At 39.7% G+C, this 22,277-nt stretch overlaps 1 protein-coding gene across 1 annotated transcript; it reads right to left on the minus strand.

The window, feature by feature from the left end:
• On the minus strand, positions 1 to 17,129 carry LOC146673297 (uncharacterized). Its single transcript, XM_085401884.1, has 3 exons — positions 16,867 to 17,129; positions 2,749 to 2,851; positions 1 to 2,301 (listed from the first exon to the last, which is right to left on the minus strand). Exons 2-3 carry the CDS (start codon positions 2,764 to 2,766, stop codon positions 1,432 to 1,434), a joined length of 888 nt encoding a protein of 295 aa, XP_085258010.1. The 5' UTR covers positions 2,767 to 2,851; positions 16,867 to 17,129; the 3' UTR covers positions 1 to 1,431.
• Positions 17,130 to 22,277: the final 5,148 nt, after the last annotated feature.

A 22,277-nucleotide genomic window follows, 5' to 3' on the forward strand; every position in this document is an offset into this window, starting at 1 on the left:
TGTGCTGCTGTTTTTAACTTTTAACAGTTCTTTGCTGCCACTGTGAATATTGTGTTCTTTGCCTAATTAAATAAAGGTTACACAGCATCACTGCTCCATCTTCTGGTAAAAAAAAAGAAAAAAAAAAAAGGTATTACATGGAAATACAGCCCAAAACCAGTTCAGCTTGAGTTTCTTTTTTTCTGGACATAAAGTCACAGCAGGTGTTGTTTCAAAGCTGGTGGACAGATTTAGTTCATTTTGGAAGTTTTAAGAGCAACTGCTGTGAAAATATTTGCTTGTTTTGGGAGAAAAGGATTTAAGAGAAGATTTTACCACAGCAAAAGTTTAAATATGAATGAAGGATTGAAATTTAACTGAGGTGAAACATGCAATGAATACATAAAAAATAAGTTAATTTTGGAAAAGCTAAAAAAGTTCAAATAAAAGAAATGCTTTACATATCCATATTTGATTTTTGATAGAATACCAGTTTGTTTAAAAAAAAGAAAGAAAAGACATTCCTATAACTTTAATAGTACAACTACTAAACACTACTGTGTCCTAAGGGAACAAAGGTTAAAATGTAACAGGGATAACATTTTAGAGAATTAAGATCCCTCAAAGGAAAAAACATAAACTTGATATACATATCTATACATGCAGCTTCCTAAATGTAACATTCAGGATTATTCACTGCAGGTCCAGAAATCAGAGCTACCTCATCAGATCCAAGTGTGGCATCAGCTGACACTCTTTACAGGAGATTCCATCTGAACTCTGTGGAGCCTGATCTCAAGGTTTTTAAGTCTGAGCCTGAAACCAGAAGAGGATCTTTCTCTCTCTTCAGATTCATTGTGATCCAGTGATTTCAGTCCTGCATGATCAGGCTGATGTTTGCACAGAGCAGATAATGAAGTGAATGTTTTTGCACATTGGTAACAGTGAAACAGTTTATTTACAGTGTGGGATCGTTTGTGTTCGGAGTATGAACTGAGATTCCTTAAGCTCTTGTCACACAGGTCACAGCTGAAGTTCACTTCCATGTGTGTACGTTCATGTTTGTTACGATGACCTGATTGTGAGAAGCTTTTGTCACAGTGTCTGCACTTGTATGGTGTCTCTCCTGTGTGGATTCCCTTATGCTTTTTCATTTCATGTGCTTTTTGAACACACTGTGGAATAGTTCATGTATTTTTAATGCACTTGGTGCGTGGAAGCCTCTCCCACATTCTTTGCAGTAGGTCTCTCCTCAGTGTGGCTAAACATGTGTTGTTGTAACTGTGCATCTGTTGGAAACAGTTTCCCACACTGATCACAGCAGTAAACATCATTTCCAGTGTGAATCCGTAGGTGACTATTTCGGTACTGTTTTTCACTGAAACCTTTTCCACAAAAGTTGCAGCTGTACGCCTTAATTCCAGAATGGGTAACTAGATGCTTCTGTAAGTTTCAACTTTGACCAAAAGCTTTACCACACAACTCACAGTAGTGTGCTTTAACTACAATGTGGATGAGTTGGTGTTGTTTTAAGCCCTCACGATACGTAAAAGACTTTCCACACAAGTCACAGCTGTAAGGTTTAAATCCACTGTGGATGATTTGGTGTGTTTTTAAGCTTCCAGCCTGGGTAAAAGACTTTCCACACAAGTCGCAGCTGTAAGGTTTAACTCCACTGTGGATGATTTGGTGTGTTTTTAAGCTTCCAGCCTGGGTAAAAGACTTTCCACACAAGTCGCAGCTGTAAGGTTTAAATCCACTGTGGATGAGTTGGTGTTTTTTTAAGCCTTCAGCCTGGGTAAAAGACTTTCCACACAAGTCACAGCTGTAAGGTTTAACTCCACTGTGGATGAGTTGGTGTGTTTTTAAGCTTCCAGCCTGGGTAAAAGACTTTCCACACAAGTCGCAGCTGTAAGGTTTAAATCCACTGTGGATGACTTGGTGTTTTTTTAAGCCTTCAGCCCGGGTAAAAGACTTTCCACACAAGTCGCAGCTGTAAGGTTTAAATCCACTGTGGATGAGTTGGTGTGTTTTTAAGTGTCCAGCCCGGGTAAAAGACTTTCCACACAAGTCACAGCTGTAAGGTTTAACTCCACTGTGGATGAATTGGTGTGTTTTTAAGCCTTCAGCCCGGGTAAAAGACTTTCCACACAAGTCACAGCTGTGAGGTTTAAATCCATTGTGGATGACTTGGTGTCTTTTTAAGCCTTCAGCCCGGGTAAAAGACTTTCCACACAAGTCACAGCTGTAGGTTTTCTCTCCCTTTCTTCTGTGAGGTTTGTCGGCCTCCTGAGAGCGCCGACTTCTCACTCCATGTTGGTCCTGCAGTGACAGAGATACAAACAGAGGCAGTGAGTGAAATGCAGTCGTGGAACAAACTGAAACTCCCTCTATTAGCGGAATCAAACATGTCAACAAACACATTGTAGGTGTGTTTCCACCACCTTCTGGTCATAGTATCACATTTCAATGATGTGCTACAATGACAGTCGTAACGAAAAATACATATTGAAGAAATATTGATAAGTGGAGAAAATATTTTACTCATAAAAAATTGAGTTCAATTTTTGATATTGTTGTTTCAATGTGTGCCGATAAAAATTATGTTTGTATCTTCTTGTAACATCTGAGTTTTTTGGTTGTGAATGTAGATTCTGTGTATATATGGAGGAGCCCGGGATGGAAAAGATAAAGCTGCTGTTAACATGTTTTTAAAAACCAACAAGCTGTGCAGTTTCAATAACAGTGTAACTGTGATATTTTTCTCACCTTCTGTGTTGAAGTCATTTTTTCCTCTGTAGTGGCTGAGCTGAATCCAAATGGCTGAAATTGTTCCTCTGTTGCTCCACCAGACTCTTCTCCTGTTACTCAGCTGGGACACAAAAAGTATATGTATTTTATCCCTGATAAAAAAAAAAAAGCAGAGCAAATAAACATGACTAAACTCCTCAGTGACAACAATACCTATGAAACTTCAATGTGGAAACTGAGAAGCAGCTACAACAAGAAAGTCATCAGTTGTCACAAGAACCTGAAAGGGAAAAAGCCACTGACCCCCCTGCATATCACTGCCTTTACCCAGTGGATGCTACACCCTGTATATATGGACTTCTATAGATCCACAAGTCCGGCTCACACTCAATGGTAGCAGTACCACCTGAAGCACCTCATTAGATTCCACCTACTCCACCCAGACAACCCACATGGAAAGGATATATATAAATCTTATAAAGTTTGTATCCGTCTTGTGTGAAACTTGTATGAAAAGCATACAAGAGTGAAAACAGATATAAGACCCCTTGAAAATTATATAATGAAACTTCTATGTTTTGGATACTTACTAAAACAATGTATGAAAGTAATGAGAAAGTGGCCACTTTCATGAGTAAATCATATAATTTTTTACTATTTCTTTTCCATATGGGAAGGTAAAGGGTGGTTGTATGTAGGGATGGGTATCGTTTAGGTTTTATCCGATACCAGGGCTGCACGATTAATCGTTAGAAAATCGCGATCTTGATTCATACTTTTGTGCGATCTCATTTCCAAATGACAACGATTTTTTAAAAAGAAGAAAAAAAAAGACGACGACTGTACCGCATTTTGATCCAGGACGTAATCTGCATGAAAACAAGCGCTCACTCTTCCTGCTCAACAAATGACAAGGGCGGAGTCTTATACCACGTGATACAGAAGCTGTGCCGTGTGATGCTAAAATTAGTAGTGAAAAAACATCGGAGAGCACGTCAGGGAAGACGAGAAAGTGACAGGAGAAAATCCATCCCGGTCAACCACTCAAACATCAATAACGGGAACCTTATACAGCGCTTCCCTATACCCGTCGAACTCCCGCAGGCACAAAGAAATTACAGAGGCCATTACTTATCACCTGACCAAAGATATGGCTCCCATCAACACTGTGCAAAATGAGAGATTTAGGGAAACGATCAACACCCTAGACAAACGCTACACAGTGCTGTCCCGCAACTATTTTTCTATTGTTGCACTACCTGCTCTATACACGCAGTGTCGAGCAACGGTGGAGACGGAATTTCAAGCAGTACAACATTTTGCAGCAACGACAAATGTGAGACATTTGTTGTTTTTATGTTTATTTATTGTTTTTATGTTCAGTCTCAACTGTTACGAAGTTGATGTGCAGTTAATAAGTGCAATAAATATTTATATTGGAAAAGAAAATCGTGAGAGAATCGTGATCTCAATTCTAAGGAAAAAAAATCGTGATTCTCATTTTATGCAAAATCGTGCAGCCCTATCCGATACCAGTACCAAACTGGTACTTTTGAAACGGTGCCAGTGCTTAAACGGTACTCAAACTGGTGCTTAAAGAATGGAGAACACAAAATTGGTCCAAAACCCTCTCATGTTCAGCTGTTTTTTTTGTAAAAAGATAACAATGTTAGCCTTTTCTGCAGCCATAGGGCATATATGGTATCACTCTTGGCTGGAAGCAGTGCTTAAACAATGGAAAATACACAAACTTTGTCCAAAACCCTCTCATGTTTAGCCGTTTTCCATTTTTTCTTTGGTCATTTTAGCCTTTTTGGCCAGGGTGAAGGGAGTATCTGCCATCAGACAAGAAGAAAGCCATGTAACTATGACGGTGTTTGCTAGTTCACCTTACATGCATTAATGTAATAACGTGGTTAGCCTACTCAACGTAAATTACACACGAACAACATTAATCTACATATATTGTTACAAATATATGTAAGAACTGAGCCAAATTTAGTAATGCCAACAAAATGAAATAACAATATTTGTATCTTATATATGATACATTCTTCCACAGGAGCTGCTGATCCAGTTCTACACTGCGGTCATTGAGTCTGTCCTGTGCTCCTCCATCACAGTCTGGTATGGAGCAGCCACTAAACAGAACAGGAGCAGACTGCAGCGGACTGTACGGGCAGCAGAAAGGATCATCGGCACCCCCCTGCCCTCCATCCAGGATCTGTACCTCTCAAGAACCAGGAAACGGGCAGGGAAAATCATCACAGACCCCTCACACCCTGGACACAGACTTTTTGATCTGCTGCCCTCTGGCAGACGGTACAGAAGCCTGCAGACCAGGACCACCCGACACAGGAACAGTTTATTCCCCTCGCCATCTCCCTTCTTAACAGTTGACCTGTCACACTGCTCCCACTGCCAGACTGCAGCTGCACCTTATGTACATTTTGTAGTATTCATTCCACCTCATTCATTTCTGTATTTTATGTATATAAGTTTAGGTTTGTTATTTATAGTTGGTTTACACAGCTTTGTGTATGTATGTGTATATATAGACACGTGTGTGTGTGTGTGTGTGTGTGTGTGTGTGTGATTTACATTGCTGTGCTTGAGAGCCACCATCTACTGAAACCAAATTCCCTGTATGTGTCTGCACATATACTTGGCCAATAAACACTATTCCGATTCAGATACATCTATATATACACTGTAGGGCTGCCACGATTAGTCAACTAGTCACGATTACGTCGACTATCAAAATCGTCGACGACTGATTTAATAGTCGACGCGTCATTTGAAGCTTTGTAAGATCCCAAAAGACGCAGGAATAAGTAGCAGGATTTAAGAGTGTAATAACGGACTGAAACAGAAGATGGCAGCACTGCATGTACAAGGATGCCAGCTGCCGTTAAACCCCGAAGAAGAAGTAGTAGCTCCGTCCCAGTCAGAATTCATAGCGCAGCCCAGCCAGTGTTGCCAACTTAGCAACTTGGTCGCTATATTTAGAGAGTTTTCAGACCCCTTAAAAAAGACGTGAAAGCGCTACTCTCAACAAGCAGCGGGTGCTGTAACGCAGTCAGTTCTTCTTTTACTCTTATGCTGTTTTGTGAATCACAAGGTTTAAAACTACTTATAAACACACACACAAAGTAACTCCACCAGAGTGCCTATTTCGGGTTACTTTTGCTGGTCCAAGCCCGGGCAAAGGAGCAGGGTTGGAATTGTGACATTAAAAAAAACAATAATTGCTAAAAGAAATTTAATTTGTAGTTCTAAATAAACTAACTGCATTTAGGACGTTTTTACTCACTTTATGTCTCTTCCATGATGTTATTTCTCTCTCCAACAACATAGGTTACAATTAGATTAGCATGACCAATTATGCAAATTAGGCGATGACATCATTTAGCGACTTCTAATGACTTTTTTGGACAACCAATAGCGATTTTCCCTACTGAGGAGTTGGCAACACTGAGCCCAGCTCAGTTTCCAACAATGGCGGCAGCTAGTTAGCTTTAATATTACTCTTATTATTCTTTCTGGGTCACAAAATAAACATTTAACATGTTTTCAGGCGAGAATGTAGCTGTGTAAACCTCAAATATCTGCTCAGTTTATCAAGACACCACATATTTTCAAAAGCGCTCCGACGTTTTCGGAGACATCTGTTACCCACTAGCTCGATAGCTAGCCGGGGGCAAGGCTCGCTAGAGCCATGAGATCACTGGACTCCCGGCAAATCGTTTTTAAACCCACCGCCGTCTTTCGCTACTCAGGTTAAACATGATATATGAGTCACTTAGATAACTTAACAATGTTATTTTTTGGCTTTTTTCAGTATTTTATTTGTTCCTGAGTAAATCAGTTTGGCTGAGATTAAAGTTATAGTTCTTACACAGCTGAATAAACTTCAAGCAGACAGCTGATCATCAGAAGTGTGAGATGCTGGAGAATTTACTCCAGTGTCCTGTTATATTTTAGATAGCAAGGAGTTTATTAAACTTCACCGAAACAATCTGCAAATTTCATTAAAATTTAATAAACTATCATCTTGTCTTTATTTTTAGTTAGCACATACCTTAAACACTTAAAGCTGTAAGCTAATGATAGTTATATAAGAGCAGATGCTGCTGGTGCAATAAGCTGTATGTTTTACGTTCAATGGATGATGATCTGATTAGTTGACTAATCGCAAAAATAATCTGTGACTAGTCGACTATCAAAATAATCGTTTGTGGCAGCCCTAAAACACTGTCAAAGATACTTGTCTTTGAGTGAAGATTTAAGGTGATAGGACATAAATAAATGCAACTTGAATCTTTACTGAAGCTCAGTATTTGACACAGAGTTCAAGTTCAATGCTGTAATAACTAATAATGATTAATATAATAATAATAACTGTAATATTGGCTGTATAATATTTACATCACCAACATGAGATAACTTTAGTCTCATGAACAACATTAGCTAATTGTTATTTACTAGCTAATCTTAAAATGACTGTTCAGTACAGAAATGAAGCCCAACAATCATGTTTTTACAGTCCCGCGGTCTCAGCCTCAGATACTCAACAAATCAAACAAAGCTCATAAAAAAATAAACAGATGAACAAAAACTGTTTCTCTTCCATTTCAAACAATGCTGTATGAAACGTTTCAGCGGTTAGTATCATGGTTGCTAGGCAACCTGAGCAGCACCATGGAGGCCAGACCGTCCCATTACACAAGCATTTCACTTTCGGTCTTTGAGGACGATTCCCGCGTGGCCCGCATCCTCCAAGGCTGCAGACCCTGAATTGGAATACAGCCTATAAAGGTGTGTGTATGAGAAGTACTTCTCAGAACCACTTGGTGTTTGCTGTGACTGCATGTAGTGGGATCAGTGGTAATAAAGCTTTGAAGAAACATACTTCAGCCTCATCTGACCCTTCTTCTCCAGCAGGAATATCAAAAGAATCGGTGAAGTCAAGAGAAAGTGAACCTCAACAGCACCTAGCCACATGAGAAGTCCGATCATTTTCTCTCTAAGCTTCTTAGACTCAGAACAAAAGTTGTCCGGCTTTGTGTGTCTGGCAAAACACTTTTTACAAATCCTGCTGGAATAGGTCTGGTTACAGCCGCAGTCAAAGCATGATGGAAATAATTGAACAAGCAAGAAAATGTAGCCCTTTCGCACCCTTCGCGGTAGGCTTCCACTACTCTCTCTATAGGGCTTTGGAGTTGACATCACAGAACGCTGGGAATGCTGCGCCATCTTCCGGGGAAATGAATCAAAACAAACACACTGTGTTGTAACGACGACTACAAGAAAGATGCTTAAAAGTAGCTCAAAATAGAAGAGACTGTATAGAGACTGATTGCGTTGTGAGGCGAAGCAGCAGCACTTGCAGAAAATAGCGTGCGTTGGAAATGTGGACCCGCATGAAATACAGCCGTGACGTAGAATCCCCGAAGACCTACCGCTATTGACGTAGCGTGACATTTTTTCGTACCTTGTCAGTGGAGTCAGCGCGCACAAGTCATTAGATATCGTCATATCGCCCAGCACTATCATGTGGACAATAGAAAAGTGTCTAGTGCCATTTGTCTTCTATCGTTTTTAACCCAAATTTTATAAATTATTACATAAAATATATAATTAACCCTTTACAACCGGTCGGAGAAGGCACTCCGTTTTACCTATTTTTAAATCCCTGTAGAACTGGAACCAAAAATTATTTTTTTGGCATGTGAAACCGGAGGAGTTGTACTTACATCTTATGCCATTAGCTTGTCCTAGGTCACGGTTTCCTTCCACATACAGGGAGTGCAGAATTATTAGGCAAGTTGTATTTTTGAGGAATAATATTATTATTGAACAACCACCATGTTCTCTATGAACCCAAAAAACTCATTAATATCAAAGCTGAATGTTTTTGGAAGTAGTTTTTAGTTTGCTTTCAGTTTTAGCTATTTTAGGGGGATATCTGTGTGTGCAGGTGACTATTACTGTGCATAATTATTAGGCAACTTAACAAAAAACAAATATATACCCATTTCAATTATTTATTTTTACCAGTGACACCAATATAACATCTCCACATTCACAAATATACATTTCTGACATTCAAAAACAAAACAAAAACAAATCAGCGACCAATATAGCCACCTTTCTTTGCAAGGACACTCAAAAGCCTGCCATCCATGGATTCTGTCAGTGTTTTGATCTGTTCACCATCAACATTGCGTGCAGCAGCAACCACAGCCTCCCAGACACTGTTCAGAGAGGTGTACTGTTTTCCCTCCTTGTAAATCTCACATTTGATGATGGACCACAGGTTCTCAATGGGGTTCAGCTCAGGTGAACAAGGTGGCCATGTCATTAGTTTTTCTTCTTTTATACCCTTTCTTGCCAGCCACGCTGTGGAGTACTTGGACGCATATGATGGAGCATTGTCCTGCATGAAAATCATGTTTTTCTTGATGGATGCAGACTTCTTCCTGTACCACTGCTTGAAGAAGGTGTCTTCCAGAAACTGGCAGTAGGACTGGGAGTTGAGCTTGACTCCATCCTCAACCCGAAAAGGCCCCACAAGCTCATCTTTGATGATACCAGCCCAAACCAGTACTCCACCTCCACCTTGCTGGCGTCTGAGTCGGACTGGAGCTCTCTGCCCTTTACCAATCCAGCCACGGGCCCATCCATCTGGCCCATCAAGACTCACTCTCATTTCATCAGTCCATAAAACCTTAGAAAAATCAGCCTTGAGATATTTCTTGGCCCAGTCTTGACGTTTCAGCTTGTGTCTTGTTCAGTGGTGGTCATCTTTCAGCCTTTCCTACCTTGGCCATGTCTCTGAGTATTGCACACCTTGTGCTTTTGGGCACTCCAGTGATGTTGCAGCTCTGAAATATGGCCAAACTGGTGGCAAGTGGCATCTTGGCGGCTGCACGCTTGACTTTTCTCAGTTCATGGGCAGTTATTTTTCGCCTTGGTTTTTCCACACGCTTCTTGCGACCCTGTTGACTATTTTGAATGAACCGCTTGATTGTTCGATGATCACGCTTCAGAAGCTTTGCAATTTTGAGATTGCTGCATGCCTCTGCAAGATATCTCACTATTTTTGACTTTTCTGAGCCTGTCAAGTCCTCCTTTTGACCCAGTTTGCCAAAGGAAAGGACGTTGCCTAATAATTATGCACACCTGATATAGGGTGTTGATGTCATTAGACCACACCCCTTCTCATTACAGAGATGCACATCACCTAATATGCTTAATTGGTAGTAGGCTTTCGAGCCTATACAGCTTGGAGTAAGACAACATGCATGAAGAGGATGATGTGGACAAAATACTCATTTGCCTAATAATTCTGCACTCCCTGTATAGCTTTAGAAAAATTTGCATAAGAAGCACTTGCAGCAACAAAAACATAATATTCCAGAAACACGCGTTGCCGATGTTCATAACACTTCTTACGTTGGCATATACATCAGTGCAAAGTATTGCATGTCCGCCATTACCTGCCCGAAACCGGAAGTGACGTCATTTTTGTGGGCCTTATAAGCCTATGTTGATGTTCATAAAAGTCATGTGCATATTAGTATTGTACAACACTTTGGTCAACCAGGTGTGTTTTTAAAGTGCTATATAAATAAATAAATAAATAAATTGATGATGATGATGATGATGATGATGATGATGATGTTTGACTTTATGCTTTTCCGTATTGTTTCTGGGATCCTTAGAACTGAAATTACACTGTTGGAAATATTATAATGCATCAAAATAAACTATTTATTTTCATTTTTCCTGTAGTATATAAAAGGACTGTTACAGATGAACTTGGATACTGGGTTTTGCTGGGTAATATGACCAAGATACAGTCAGAGGTTGGCCATAAGATGGACTTCTCCTCTTCAGGTGCCCAAAAAAGGCTCTTGATCAAAACATAAACAGACCATCCGTATGGAAAGGTAAAACTAGCCGTCAACAAAAATAGAAAAATCCTACCTGCTACCGTGGAAGAGTTGTCACCGCCATAGGGCTTTGGAGCGTGATGTCACGGGGGTGGGCGTGGAAAGGATTTTGGCCTGATGCGCCATTTTCCGGGTCCAAACAAAGCGCAAGCGAAAAAGGAGCGAAGGCACACACAACAGCCATGGTTCGTACTTGCTGTGTTGCCGGCTGTGGAATAAGCTTAAAAAAGGTTTGTCTTTTTTTTTCTTTCCCAACCTGGAAGCATCATGAGGGAGCTTATATGGCGGACCTTACAAAACGAAGGCATCTAGCCTGGATAGCAGCCATGCGACAGCTTGATATCCAGTTTGCTTCCATCTCCAGATATCTGTTGGTGTGCTCCAGACATTTTTACTCCGGCAAGTTCTGTACGTTCATATCACTCTTTATAGCTTAATAATATTATCGTTGGGGTTCTTGGAGATTATAGAAATTGCAAACAAACATAGAATTGAGTGACTGTGGAGACATACGTGCTATGTAACGATTTGCTAACTCTTTCGCACAACTGTAGGGAAGCCTGCCTATGAAATGAATCAAACAAATCCAGACTGGTTACCAACGTTAAACATAGGGCACTCCGAAATCCGAACGTGAGGGTTAGGGTCAGGGTTAACAAGATACGTGAAGATATCGGGGTAGGACAGTGGCGGTAAGTACTCTGGGTCTTTACTCCACTGCCGTATTTCATTCGGAAGCAGACATCTGAAACACCCGGGGCTTAGCCCTAAAGGGTAGTATGGATGTGGGATTCTTTTTTTCTTCTTCTTTTTTTTTTTTGGGGGGGGGGGGGGGGGGGGGGGTAGACATTACTGAAAGATTAATTGGAGCATAACTGAGCCACTGTGTGAGAGCTGAGCAGCAAAAGGAAATTAAGTGAGGGTAGAAATGACTGAAAGATTAATAGGCTTTCTTATGAATTTTGTTCAAAAAAGAATGACTTCATATAGGAAAAAATATATATCACATATGCAGGACACCTTAAACTAGTTTTTTAATTAAGCAGCAAGGCAGAACAAAGTTGGGGCTGCATCAAGACACGAGGACTAAACCACAATTCAACCAGATCCAGAACTGATCCGGAATTAAAACAGGACTACAACAGTTCAAAATCAGGACCACTTAGGACTTAACCAAGACAGAACCAGAATCAGAACTAGATGATAGTAGCACTAAAAATCATCATAGACCCGCACTACACTTATTTTTTTAATTCTACCAAAAGTACACTATTTAGATTCAGAAAAGTTTATTTAATTATTTAACCTTCATATGCCTGCATAACTTAATAAATATATAACTTGAAAAATAACAAACCTGAAAAGAAACACTAGGTACGAGATACACAAGTACCTCTAAGCATATATAAGTAAATATTTCTAAGCATAAATGACAATCAACAATACAAATCTAACACCTATGATACGGATTTTGGTAAACAACCATTTAACTAACATGTGTTTCTCACCTGTTCTTGTTCCCTTACTGTTCTGTCCTCATTCTCCTCTCTCTCCCTCTCTGTTCCTCTCTCTCCCTCTTTGTGCTGACAATCATCAAATATACAGTTGAAACCAGATATTTACATACTCTTCAGATCAAAACAGATACACTTTTTTAATTGTAACATCAAATCAGACTACCGTAATTATCGGGCTACAAGCCGCTACTTTTTGCACAAGCTTTGAACCCTGCGGCTTTTAGTCAGGTGCGGCTTTTCTATGGATTGTCCATGATTTTTATCATATCGTAAGACAATTTGTTTTGTTTGTTCCGCTGTTGTACGGCACTACGTTGCCTGGCAGAAGGGCATGTGATCAGACACACAGTATCGGGGTTCAAGAGTGGTATGTTGGTCACGTGTCCATCCGCCAGGCAACATAGTGCTGTACAAGTAGCACAAAAAACAAACTTCAAATTAACGCTACGCGTTCAGCGGGAGTCGTGGATGACGAGCGGCGATAAACTTGCGAAAAGCAAGTTATGCTCAACTCCACCATTGGAATCTGACAGCGTGGAAAAGTGTGAAAACATCCATGATCACCAACGGATGTCGAAGGGCTGGACTGCTGCATGATGGAGAGGAGGACACCGCCACGGCCCTTCTGAGGGTGTTCGACTCCGACACTGACAATGAGGATTTCTTTGGTTTTGAAAGTGACAACGAAGGAAAGAAGCTGAGAGTGGATGACGTAGCCATCCTGAGCCTGTTCGTATCCGACACTGGAGGAGAGGACTTTGGTGGTTTTAGTGCGCAGGAAGATGGTGGTGAATGACTGACTTTTCTTCTTGTTAAAGCCGTGTCACTGCACCTGAGCCTAAAAGGTAGTCCGAATCTATTTTTCTGGTGTGCTGTAGGTTATTGTTATGTACTACATTTGTTACTCATTCATGAAGCACAGTACATGTTTCGTACTTGTAATTACCGCTACTTGTACATATACCTAAAAAGTTATGCAAATATGTACCCATAACTTGTTTTTCAAAATATTAATAAAAGGGGTGTTTCTCCAAACAGCCATCTCTTTCCTGACAATTCGCTTTGTGCATATTCTCTTACATATGATAAGTCAACATTGAAACACCTGCGGCTTTTGGTCAGGTGCGGCTAATGTATGTACAAAACAGGATTTTCTCCTGATTTTAGCTTGTGCGGCTAATATTCAGGTGCGCTTTTATAGTCCGGGAAATACGGTAAATGTTTATTTTTTTAGATTGATAAATATAAAAAAACATATTTGTTAACTTTAAGAGTAAAGAGAGAAACTATCTGTATTTCTTAATTTTAAATGGCACCAAATTGTATTCAAAATTGAGCCACACTTATGGAGCTCCACAATCCTTTTCCTGGTGTTTTGGTTGATATCTCTTAATTTTCCCATTTCAAAGAAACAGGCTCTGTGTTTTGTCTTATATGCATCCACAGCTGTCCCACCAATTTACTCACATGGACTCTACTAACCTATCAGAAGCTTCTTCAGCGCAGAATGGAATCGTCTGGAGTTTTCTTATTAATTAACAATAAACTTAGTGTATATGTACTCCTAAATTTGATGAAAGTGATTAAAATAGACAGCTCTGTCTCTCTTTATTCTGACATTTAACTAAGTCAAAAGATATTTCAATATTTATTTATCTAAAACAAAATAAGTTTACTCTAAATTGATGTTGTACAGTAAAAAAATGTTCTTGTGTTTTCCATAAAGTGTATGTAAATATCTGGTTTCAACTGTGAATATACTGCTGTGTATTGAAAGTCCTCTTGTTTTGCATAGATATACTGAACAACATACAAAGCATAATATATAAAATAATATCTACCTGAGTTTTTTCTTTGAAAGAAGCTCCTTATGTCCATTCTTGTATATCAGTGCATTACTGAAACAGATTTATTTAGCCGTGGAGGGAAACAACTGAAAATATGAAATAAACACACATGTAAGCTAAGACTCTCTAAAGAAACAGCATTGTTGTTGTTCGGCTTTTCATTTCGCCATTTGTTGATTAACTTGAAGAGCAAGTAACGTAATACTGGTCAAGTGATCAGTTTGATATCAATCTTTCGTGATACACCGTCATATTTACATTTTTTGTACAGTATGAATGATTTACTTTGGTACCTGGTCAATCTTCAGTTCTCCTCTGTCTGCCTAGCTCCGTTTCTCCAACAGCGCACTTGCAGTAGTGATGTGTCGGTCGCGAACGAAATGGCTCTTAGAGCCGGCTCTTTGGAGTGAACGACGCGAGCCGGCTCCTTATTGGGAACCGGGTTTTTTTCTCTCTCTCTCTCTTGCACTTTTTTTCCGGAGCCGGAGGGAAACAGCCAGGGACATCAACGTCACATTAGAAAGGTATAGTAATCATCCAAAACTATATTCAGTTGCGGATGATAAAGGATTCAGAAAGTTTATTCATGCAGGCCCAAATGGCAGAGAATGTGCATGTTCTTTTTGTTTTCATATTTTAATTTATATTTAATTGTGTTGTGGTTTGCAGTGTTTTGTGTTCTTTCACTTTAAATTTGTTTAAAAGGAAAAAAGCTGAAAATTTAAATAGTTAAAAGTTGAAATGTAAATAGTTGGTTTTTGTATTATATTATTTATTTATTACATTTTGTGTGGAGTGAATAAATAAAAGTATATTTACAGTGGCCCCTAGAGACAAAGCACGTAAAAACTCCAAAACACGTACAAAACACAACAGAGGTGGTCCAGGATGCTCGGGCGCAGTGTTGAGCTTTTGTTACCTAGTGGCCACACAAGCCAGCAAGTACCAACGACCGGATTTGGTGTGTGGTAGTAACAGGTAAATGAACTTTTTTTTAAATTATTTGAATATATATGAGTGCTTGTGTATAAATACATAAACAATACACACATGCTTTCAATTGTGTAATTTAAGTGATCTAGGTAGCTGTTTTGAAAGTTCAGTTAACGCTAGAAATGTGTTTTGGAGTTTGTACATGCATATACATCCGCATATATTTATATATAAACATATATAAATAAAACCACTTCTTTTTTTTACATTAGTAATTCCTTTTGTGCATAATTTTATATTTTTGTTAATAATAAATTAATTAAAGCAACAAAACAACCGAAAAGAGCCGGTTCGGAGCCGAAAGAGCCGGCTCTTTTTAGTGAGCCGAGCTGAAAGAGCCGGAAATCCCATCACATCGTCACTGCGGGGCGATTGTGGCTCAAGAGTTGGGAGTTCGCCTTGTAATCGGAAGGTTGCCGGTTCGAGCCCTGGCTTGGAAAGTCTCGGTCATTGTGTCCTTGGGCAAGACACTTCACCCGTTGCCTACTGGTGGTGGTCAGAGGGCCAGTGTCGGCAGCCTCGCCTCTGTCGGTGCGGCCCAGGGTGGCTGTGGCTACAATGTAGCTGCCATCACCAGTGTGTGAATGGGTGGATGACTGGATATGTAAAGCGCTTTGGGATCCTTAGGGACTAGTAAAGCGCTATATAAATACAGGCCAACAATCATGTTTTTACAGTCCCGTGGTCTCAGCCTCAGATACTCAACAAATCAAACAAAGCTCATAAAAAAATAAACAGATGAACAAAAACAGTTTTGTAATAGAGTGAATTGTTGCCCCCCAGTGGTAAAATACAGAAGTGCCTGTTACAGGGCTAGTTCTTGGTTGACCAGTAAATGGACTGGTTCTTATATAGCGCTTTTCCACTCTTCTGAGAACTCAAAGCGCTTTACACAACTTGTGCATTCACCCATTCACACCCATTCGCACAAGCACAACTGACATTCACACACATTCATACTCCGATGAATGCATCGGAGAGCAATTTCGGGTTATTATCTTGCCCAAGGATATTTGGCATGCAGACTAGGGGAAGCCGGGAATCGAACCACCAACCTTCCGATCAGTAGATGACCTGCTCTACCACCTGAGCCACAGCCACCCTACATAACATACCCTATATAACAACAAAAAGGGTAGTTTTCTGCACGCTAAGAAAACAACAAGTTAGTGTGTGATGTCCTGCTGTTCAATAAAGGCACCTATCCACGTCCTTCTGTCCTGATCTTTTTAAAGAGCCTAATCCAGAATATCACAGTTTCTCTAAATACAGGCCATTTACCATTCACTAACTCGCAGGCAGTAGCTGCCCCGTCCTGCTTAGTGCCTGAGCTCAGATCATACCAATATTAGGGGGGATTTACGCACAGTCGTAAACACATACACATACAAATCCTGATTTACAAGTACAAAATATTTATGATCACATTTTGAGCCCATATTTGAGCTTTGCCCCAGAAAATGGCGCGTCAGGCCAAAATCCTTTCCACGCCCACCCCTGTGACATCACGCTCCAAAGCCTTTTGGCCTCCTTCTCAGCAAGCTTCCACTACTGCGCTCCCCCACGCTTGTACCTGTGGCTTCATGTCCTGGGGTGGGGGTTGGTTGTTCTCCTGCCCTGCACCCCATCCTTTTGTTCATATTCAAAGACTATTTTTCTTTATGTATTCTTTCCCCCCAGCAACCGCCATATTATGATGTTGCAAGCAATCACAAACTCTACAGTCTGTCTAACTCCAATGTCTACCAAGCAATCTAATATTCTCAACAGAGCTAAACTCAACATAAACTGAACCCACATTAAAGTTAGCTCGATGCTTACCTTTAGACGAGCCCACAAACCGAGAGAAACTCCGTGATGAAGCTGGAACTCTTTCCAAAAACAGGAAACAGATCAGGGAGCAGAGATCCACGTGGTTCACGCTGATCTCAGCTACGATCCAGGAGACAAGGGTGTGCAGATCGATGCAGAAATGAATCCCAACGTTGGTAGTGGTATATGTTCCTGTAAGTTTACTACTTTACAACCGTTTCGTAGAAAAGCAGCTCTCTCTGCTCGACTCCTCTCCTGCACACACAGTTTGCTCCGCCCCCTTATCTGACTCCGCTGTGATTTGTTGCTGAGTCACGTGACTCAGCTGCACAACGTAACCCAGTGGAGTGTTATTTCAAAAGTAGCGCCAATCTCCTTTTCCTAAACTCTTTTCCTTGGCCTCGATGAAAACGTCATCGTGGGGAGGACAATATGGAATCAGAACGATGCCACCTTGAAGCGAAAACGAAAAAAAATATTGAAACCGAAAAAAAATATTGTAACTGAAATAAATGTACTGAAAAATCTTGTTTTGAAACCGAAAAAAAATTGATAGTGAAAAACAATTAATTGAAACTGTAATTTTTTTGTTTTCACTTACATTTTTTTTTTTCGGTTTCAAACCATTTTTCAGTTTCAATCCATTTTTGTCATTTTTGTCATCCACATTGTCAGATGTAGCCCCCAAAATTTTTACATACTGTAGTCAAACACCTGTTTAAAAAAAACCTGTTCTTGATCTTACGATTCTTGCAAATTACAGGCCTTTCTTCTAACTACCTTTTCTTTCCAAAATTCTTGAAAAGAGAGTTGACAGTCAATGAATGACCTTCCTGAAAAAGCAAAATGTTTTACACGTTTTCCAATTTGGTTTTAAACCCTTTCATAGCACTGAATCAGCCATTTTACAAGTTTTTAATGACATATTTTTAGCCACTGATGCTGGGGACTGTGTTGTTCTTGTACTTTTAGATTTGACAGTTGCATTTGATACTGTGGATCATGCATTTTACTCTGTCATTTGGAGCACTGGGTGGGCACTTGAGTGGTTCAGGTCCTACTTGGCGGGGCAAACATTTTGTGTCAGTCTCTGTGACCATGTGTCGTCCTCCGCTCCTCTCTTGTGTGGTGTCCCACAGAGCTCAGTTCTAGGCCCCCTTCTCTTTTCTTTGTATCTGCTCTCTCTTGGATCTATACTGAGAAAACACAGCATTGCATTTCACTTCTATGCTGATGACTGTCAGATATATGTCCCTCTACATAAAAAAGGCACATATTCCATACAACCATTACTTCAGTGTCTTGATGACATTAAGGCTTGGATGTCTCTTAACTTTTTAAAATTCAATGATAAAAAGACTGAGGTGATGATTTTTGGTAGCCCCACTGAAATGCCAAATGTATATTTAGATTCCTTGGCTCGGTATGTTAAGCCAACTGTCACAAACCTGCTGGTCAAAGTGGACTGTAATGAGAAAAGATGACATTATATGCCACTGTAAATGCACTGCTTAATTGTTACCTCTCCCCACTGTCTTCAGTGGCAGGCAGCAGGAAACAGATCAGGAGGCAGAGATGATATTTAAGTTTAACATTACTCACAATATTGCCAAAGAGTCATATGGAATTTAAGCACAAGCGCGTTTCAGTAACTTATCTTTCTTGTAGATCTGTGCTCCAAATAAAGAACTTTATGCTGACAAGATTATTAGTTAAAATAACAAATTTTAAGTTACAAATCAATATTGTCTGCATGGACAGATATTCCACATTCCATATATCATCCTTCAGGTCCTGCATCAATACATTTCCATATTTTTATATCTATAAAAAAAAGCTGACACTTGCTAGACTCTATCAAAGGTGTGAGCATCACAGCAGATGCCTTTGTGTCAAAGTAGCTGAAGATAAAACACAAAAAAACACGAAGTTGATTTTCCTGGCCTGGGATTTTATAAAAATATTCAGCAGTACATCGAAAACGAAAGAAAACCATTAATCAACATATGAACCTTAGCTGATGCTGCTGAAGTGAAGCAGAGCAAAGTTACAGAGGTTTTATTAGAGACACAGCTAAGCGTTTTGAAATTTCGCATAATTTTAAAAAGTTTGAATTTGTTCAGTAGCCTATTGAACAGCAGAAATGAGACTTTCTTTTCAAAATTAGGTAAAAGGGAAAAAACAGAGGCCGACAGCGCTGTAAACAACGGTAGACTTGTGCGTAATAAACAAGCGAATAATGCAGAAAACTGATTTTTTTTGACGGGAAACTGTTCTTGAAGTACACATAGACAGAAAGACAGAGAGAGAGGGAGAGAGCTGTGCATGAAGTGTGATTTTATTGTTGTGGAAGTAAAACAGCAAAAGTTCATGACGATGTTTATGTGAAGGGTTGGATCTTCTTTAGCTGCTGGTTTAGTCAATGTTGTTTGGAGAGAGACAAAACCTGCAGCTTCAGAATCTAGTGGAAAAAGGCCGTGAACTCAAAGCACGGATCAGCGGGCTGTCGGCTTTCAGCCCCGACCGTGTCCGTGCTGTCGTGAGAGAAAGGCGACATCTCGCTGATTCTGATCCGTCGGTGGATCCATGCTTTGTGTTTACGTCTTTGTGCAGAATCGTGTTCCTGCTCTCATTTACTATTTCAGCTGTTTGGTTGTTGTTATTTGTTGAAATTTTCTGAGGTTTAACCTGAAATTCTGGCATTTTGGTCAAAATAAATTTGTATTAAAAAATCATTTCAGGATTTTAATGAATCGATATCACATTATCCAAGCTAGAACCGATTTTAATCGATAAATCGATAATTAAAAACCCACCCCTATACATAACTTTGTGGACATGTAGCCAACAGTAATGTTATAACGTTCTTTGCAGATATATAAGTGATCTAAAATTTAATACTTGCTTTTAAAAGTTTATTCTTTGGCCACCACGCTTCAGCCATCTGCTGGGGTTTTTTCTTTTTTGAAAAAAATAGCCACAGCCACCACTGCGCTATGAATTCTGGCCTATGTTGGGACATAATCAGCCTTCAAATGGGGCCTCGAGGGATGCAGACGAAGTATAGATAGATACTTACATTTTTTTTTTTTATCCTTTATTTATCCAGGTAAAAAATCTCATTGAGATTAAAAATCTCATTTCCAAGAGAGACCTGGCATCATAGCAACAAAAGTCACATACCACATAGGTATATAACATTTAAAACAAATACAATATCGCATACAAACATGTGTAAAATATACAATAACAGATCAAATACAAAAAGAGTACATTAAAAACAATCACACTGAGTAAAAGAGCTGTTCTCTCGTTCCTTTAAGACAGACTTAAACTCTCCCAAGGTAACCAATTCTGATAATTTCAGTTCCTTCTGCAGATTATTCCAGGAAGCAGGGGCAGCGTATTTAAAAGCCCTTTTCCCCCATTCTGTTCTGATTTTTGGGACAATCAATTGTATGATTTTGTTCGAACGAAGGTTGTATTGGTTGTGGTTTTTACCCATATAAACACATAAATAAGATGGAACCAGCCCAAGGAGAGATTTATAGATAAAAATCAACCAATGGGAGAGTCTACGAATATGCAAAGATGGACATTTAGCAGCAGCATACAGAGAACAATGATGTACACGACTTCCATAGCCAGTAATAAAACGTAAAGCACAATGGTACACAGTATCCAACCTCTTTAGGTAGTGGGCAGGTGCATTCATAAAAAGCAGGTCACCATAATCCAATAAAGGTAAAAAGGTTGAATGAATCAAATGTTTTCTCACTTGGAGGGAGAAAACAAACATAATAACTTGATACTGTCACTGGGTTTAAACTAAAGGAGTGTTCACAAGAAATCATCAGTATCAAACTGTGACAATAAAAAAATGTTCATTAAAGCAATCAAGAATGAGTTTGATGTGAATCTTTGGTAATGCATGGGGGAAGCTCTGTGCCAATTTTATCAACAGCTACGGATTTTATCCTTTTCTGGATGCAATACCTTGGCCTCCAGTAACACTATATGGAATCTTAGAGTCATTTTGACCAGGATTTCTCCTTTAATGGAAATATTAAGCCATTATTTATGACTGCTTTCTTCCATTGCTGCAATATCTTGAAAATCAGAAATATCCTGTCCCAGAGTGATGCTGAAAAACTCATTCATGCATTTATTTCTTCTTGTCGGGAATATTGTAATTCATTATTATCAGGATGTTCTTTTTTTGCGTTGGGACACAGGCAGGATGCGATGGCTGCTGTTTTATCCATGTGTGGATGCACATACCCAGCTCCCAAATTGTACCCAAATACTGTACGTCCCTCCATCCAACCACACACTTTAGGGACTGTGACCACCCACTGCACATGCTCCACCGTGGTATCACTATGAATGACAACATCATCCAGGTGGCAAACAGCATATGCAGTGTGAGGACGCAGCTATCGCTACAGCAGGTGCTGAAAAATGCCCGAGTCTTCAAACAAACCTAACAGAAGTGTGATGAATGGTACAAACCCTGCACTCACTTCTTAATTACCTGGAAGCACCTTAAAGACAACTGGCCCCTCTCAACTGCGACAAATCATCTGGAGAAAAGGTAAGCATAGGAGACCAAACACTGAGGAACAAATCCTCATTTCATCCTATGATAACAGCATTTTCACCATTTCAGCCAATTCCTTTTGCACAATTTGTCTCTTGTGCTTAGGCAACCTGTAGGGCCATGAACGCACTTTCCAGGCTGCGTTTCAAATTGGTGCTGCATGAGAGTCTTGCAGATGATCGGGGGATGACCACATCTGCAAACTACTGTTGCAATGCAGGAACATCTGCTTTATTGGAACGTGTGAGATGCTAATCACAATGCATCTTAAACACACTCATGTTAAAACTTCATGCCCACATCTTGTTTTTAAGAAAAATTAATCATCTTTTCCTTGAAGATCATTTCAGAGTTTTTAATGAGCTGCAGGAACTGTGCCGAGAGCAGCCAAGTCTCCTCCTCTGATAAACCTCCACATGTACCACTGAAAACATTTAAATTAGTTTGAATCGGAAATCATGGCTCAAACTACTTGCTGTGAGACCATTTCTTTATTTTTCACACCAAACTGTTTAATAAACTTTACACAGAGTTCATCAAATATAACTGATGCTTTAACAGTATCAGGATTTCATAATGCAAACTTCAAATCAAAAGGAAAACAGCTGCAGAACATGTGGATCAAAATGAATTCATTAAAAAAAACAACGTGGACTTCAAGGATACAGTAAATACACTAAAGTGAAAGGAGGAGCCAAAAATAGATGTTTAATAGGATTTAAATTAACTAAAAGTAGTCACCTGTGATCTTTAAAATGGTTCTGATGTGTGCTGCTGTTTTTAACTTTTAACAGTTCTTTGCTGCCACTGTGAATATTGT

Source organism: Rhamphochromis longiceps, linkage group LG3, assembly GCF_057381845.1.
Source record: "Rhamphochromis longiceps isolate RC_006_pf linkage group LG3, R_longiceps_female_GT1.1, whole genome shotgun sequence".
NCBI lineage: Eukaryota > Metazoa > Chordata > Actinopteri > Cichliformes > Cichlidae > Rhamphochromis > Rhamphochromis longiceps.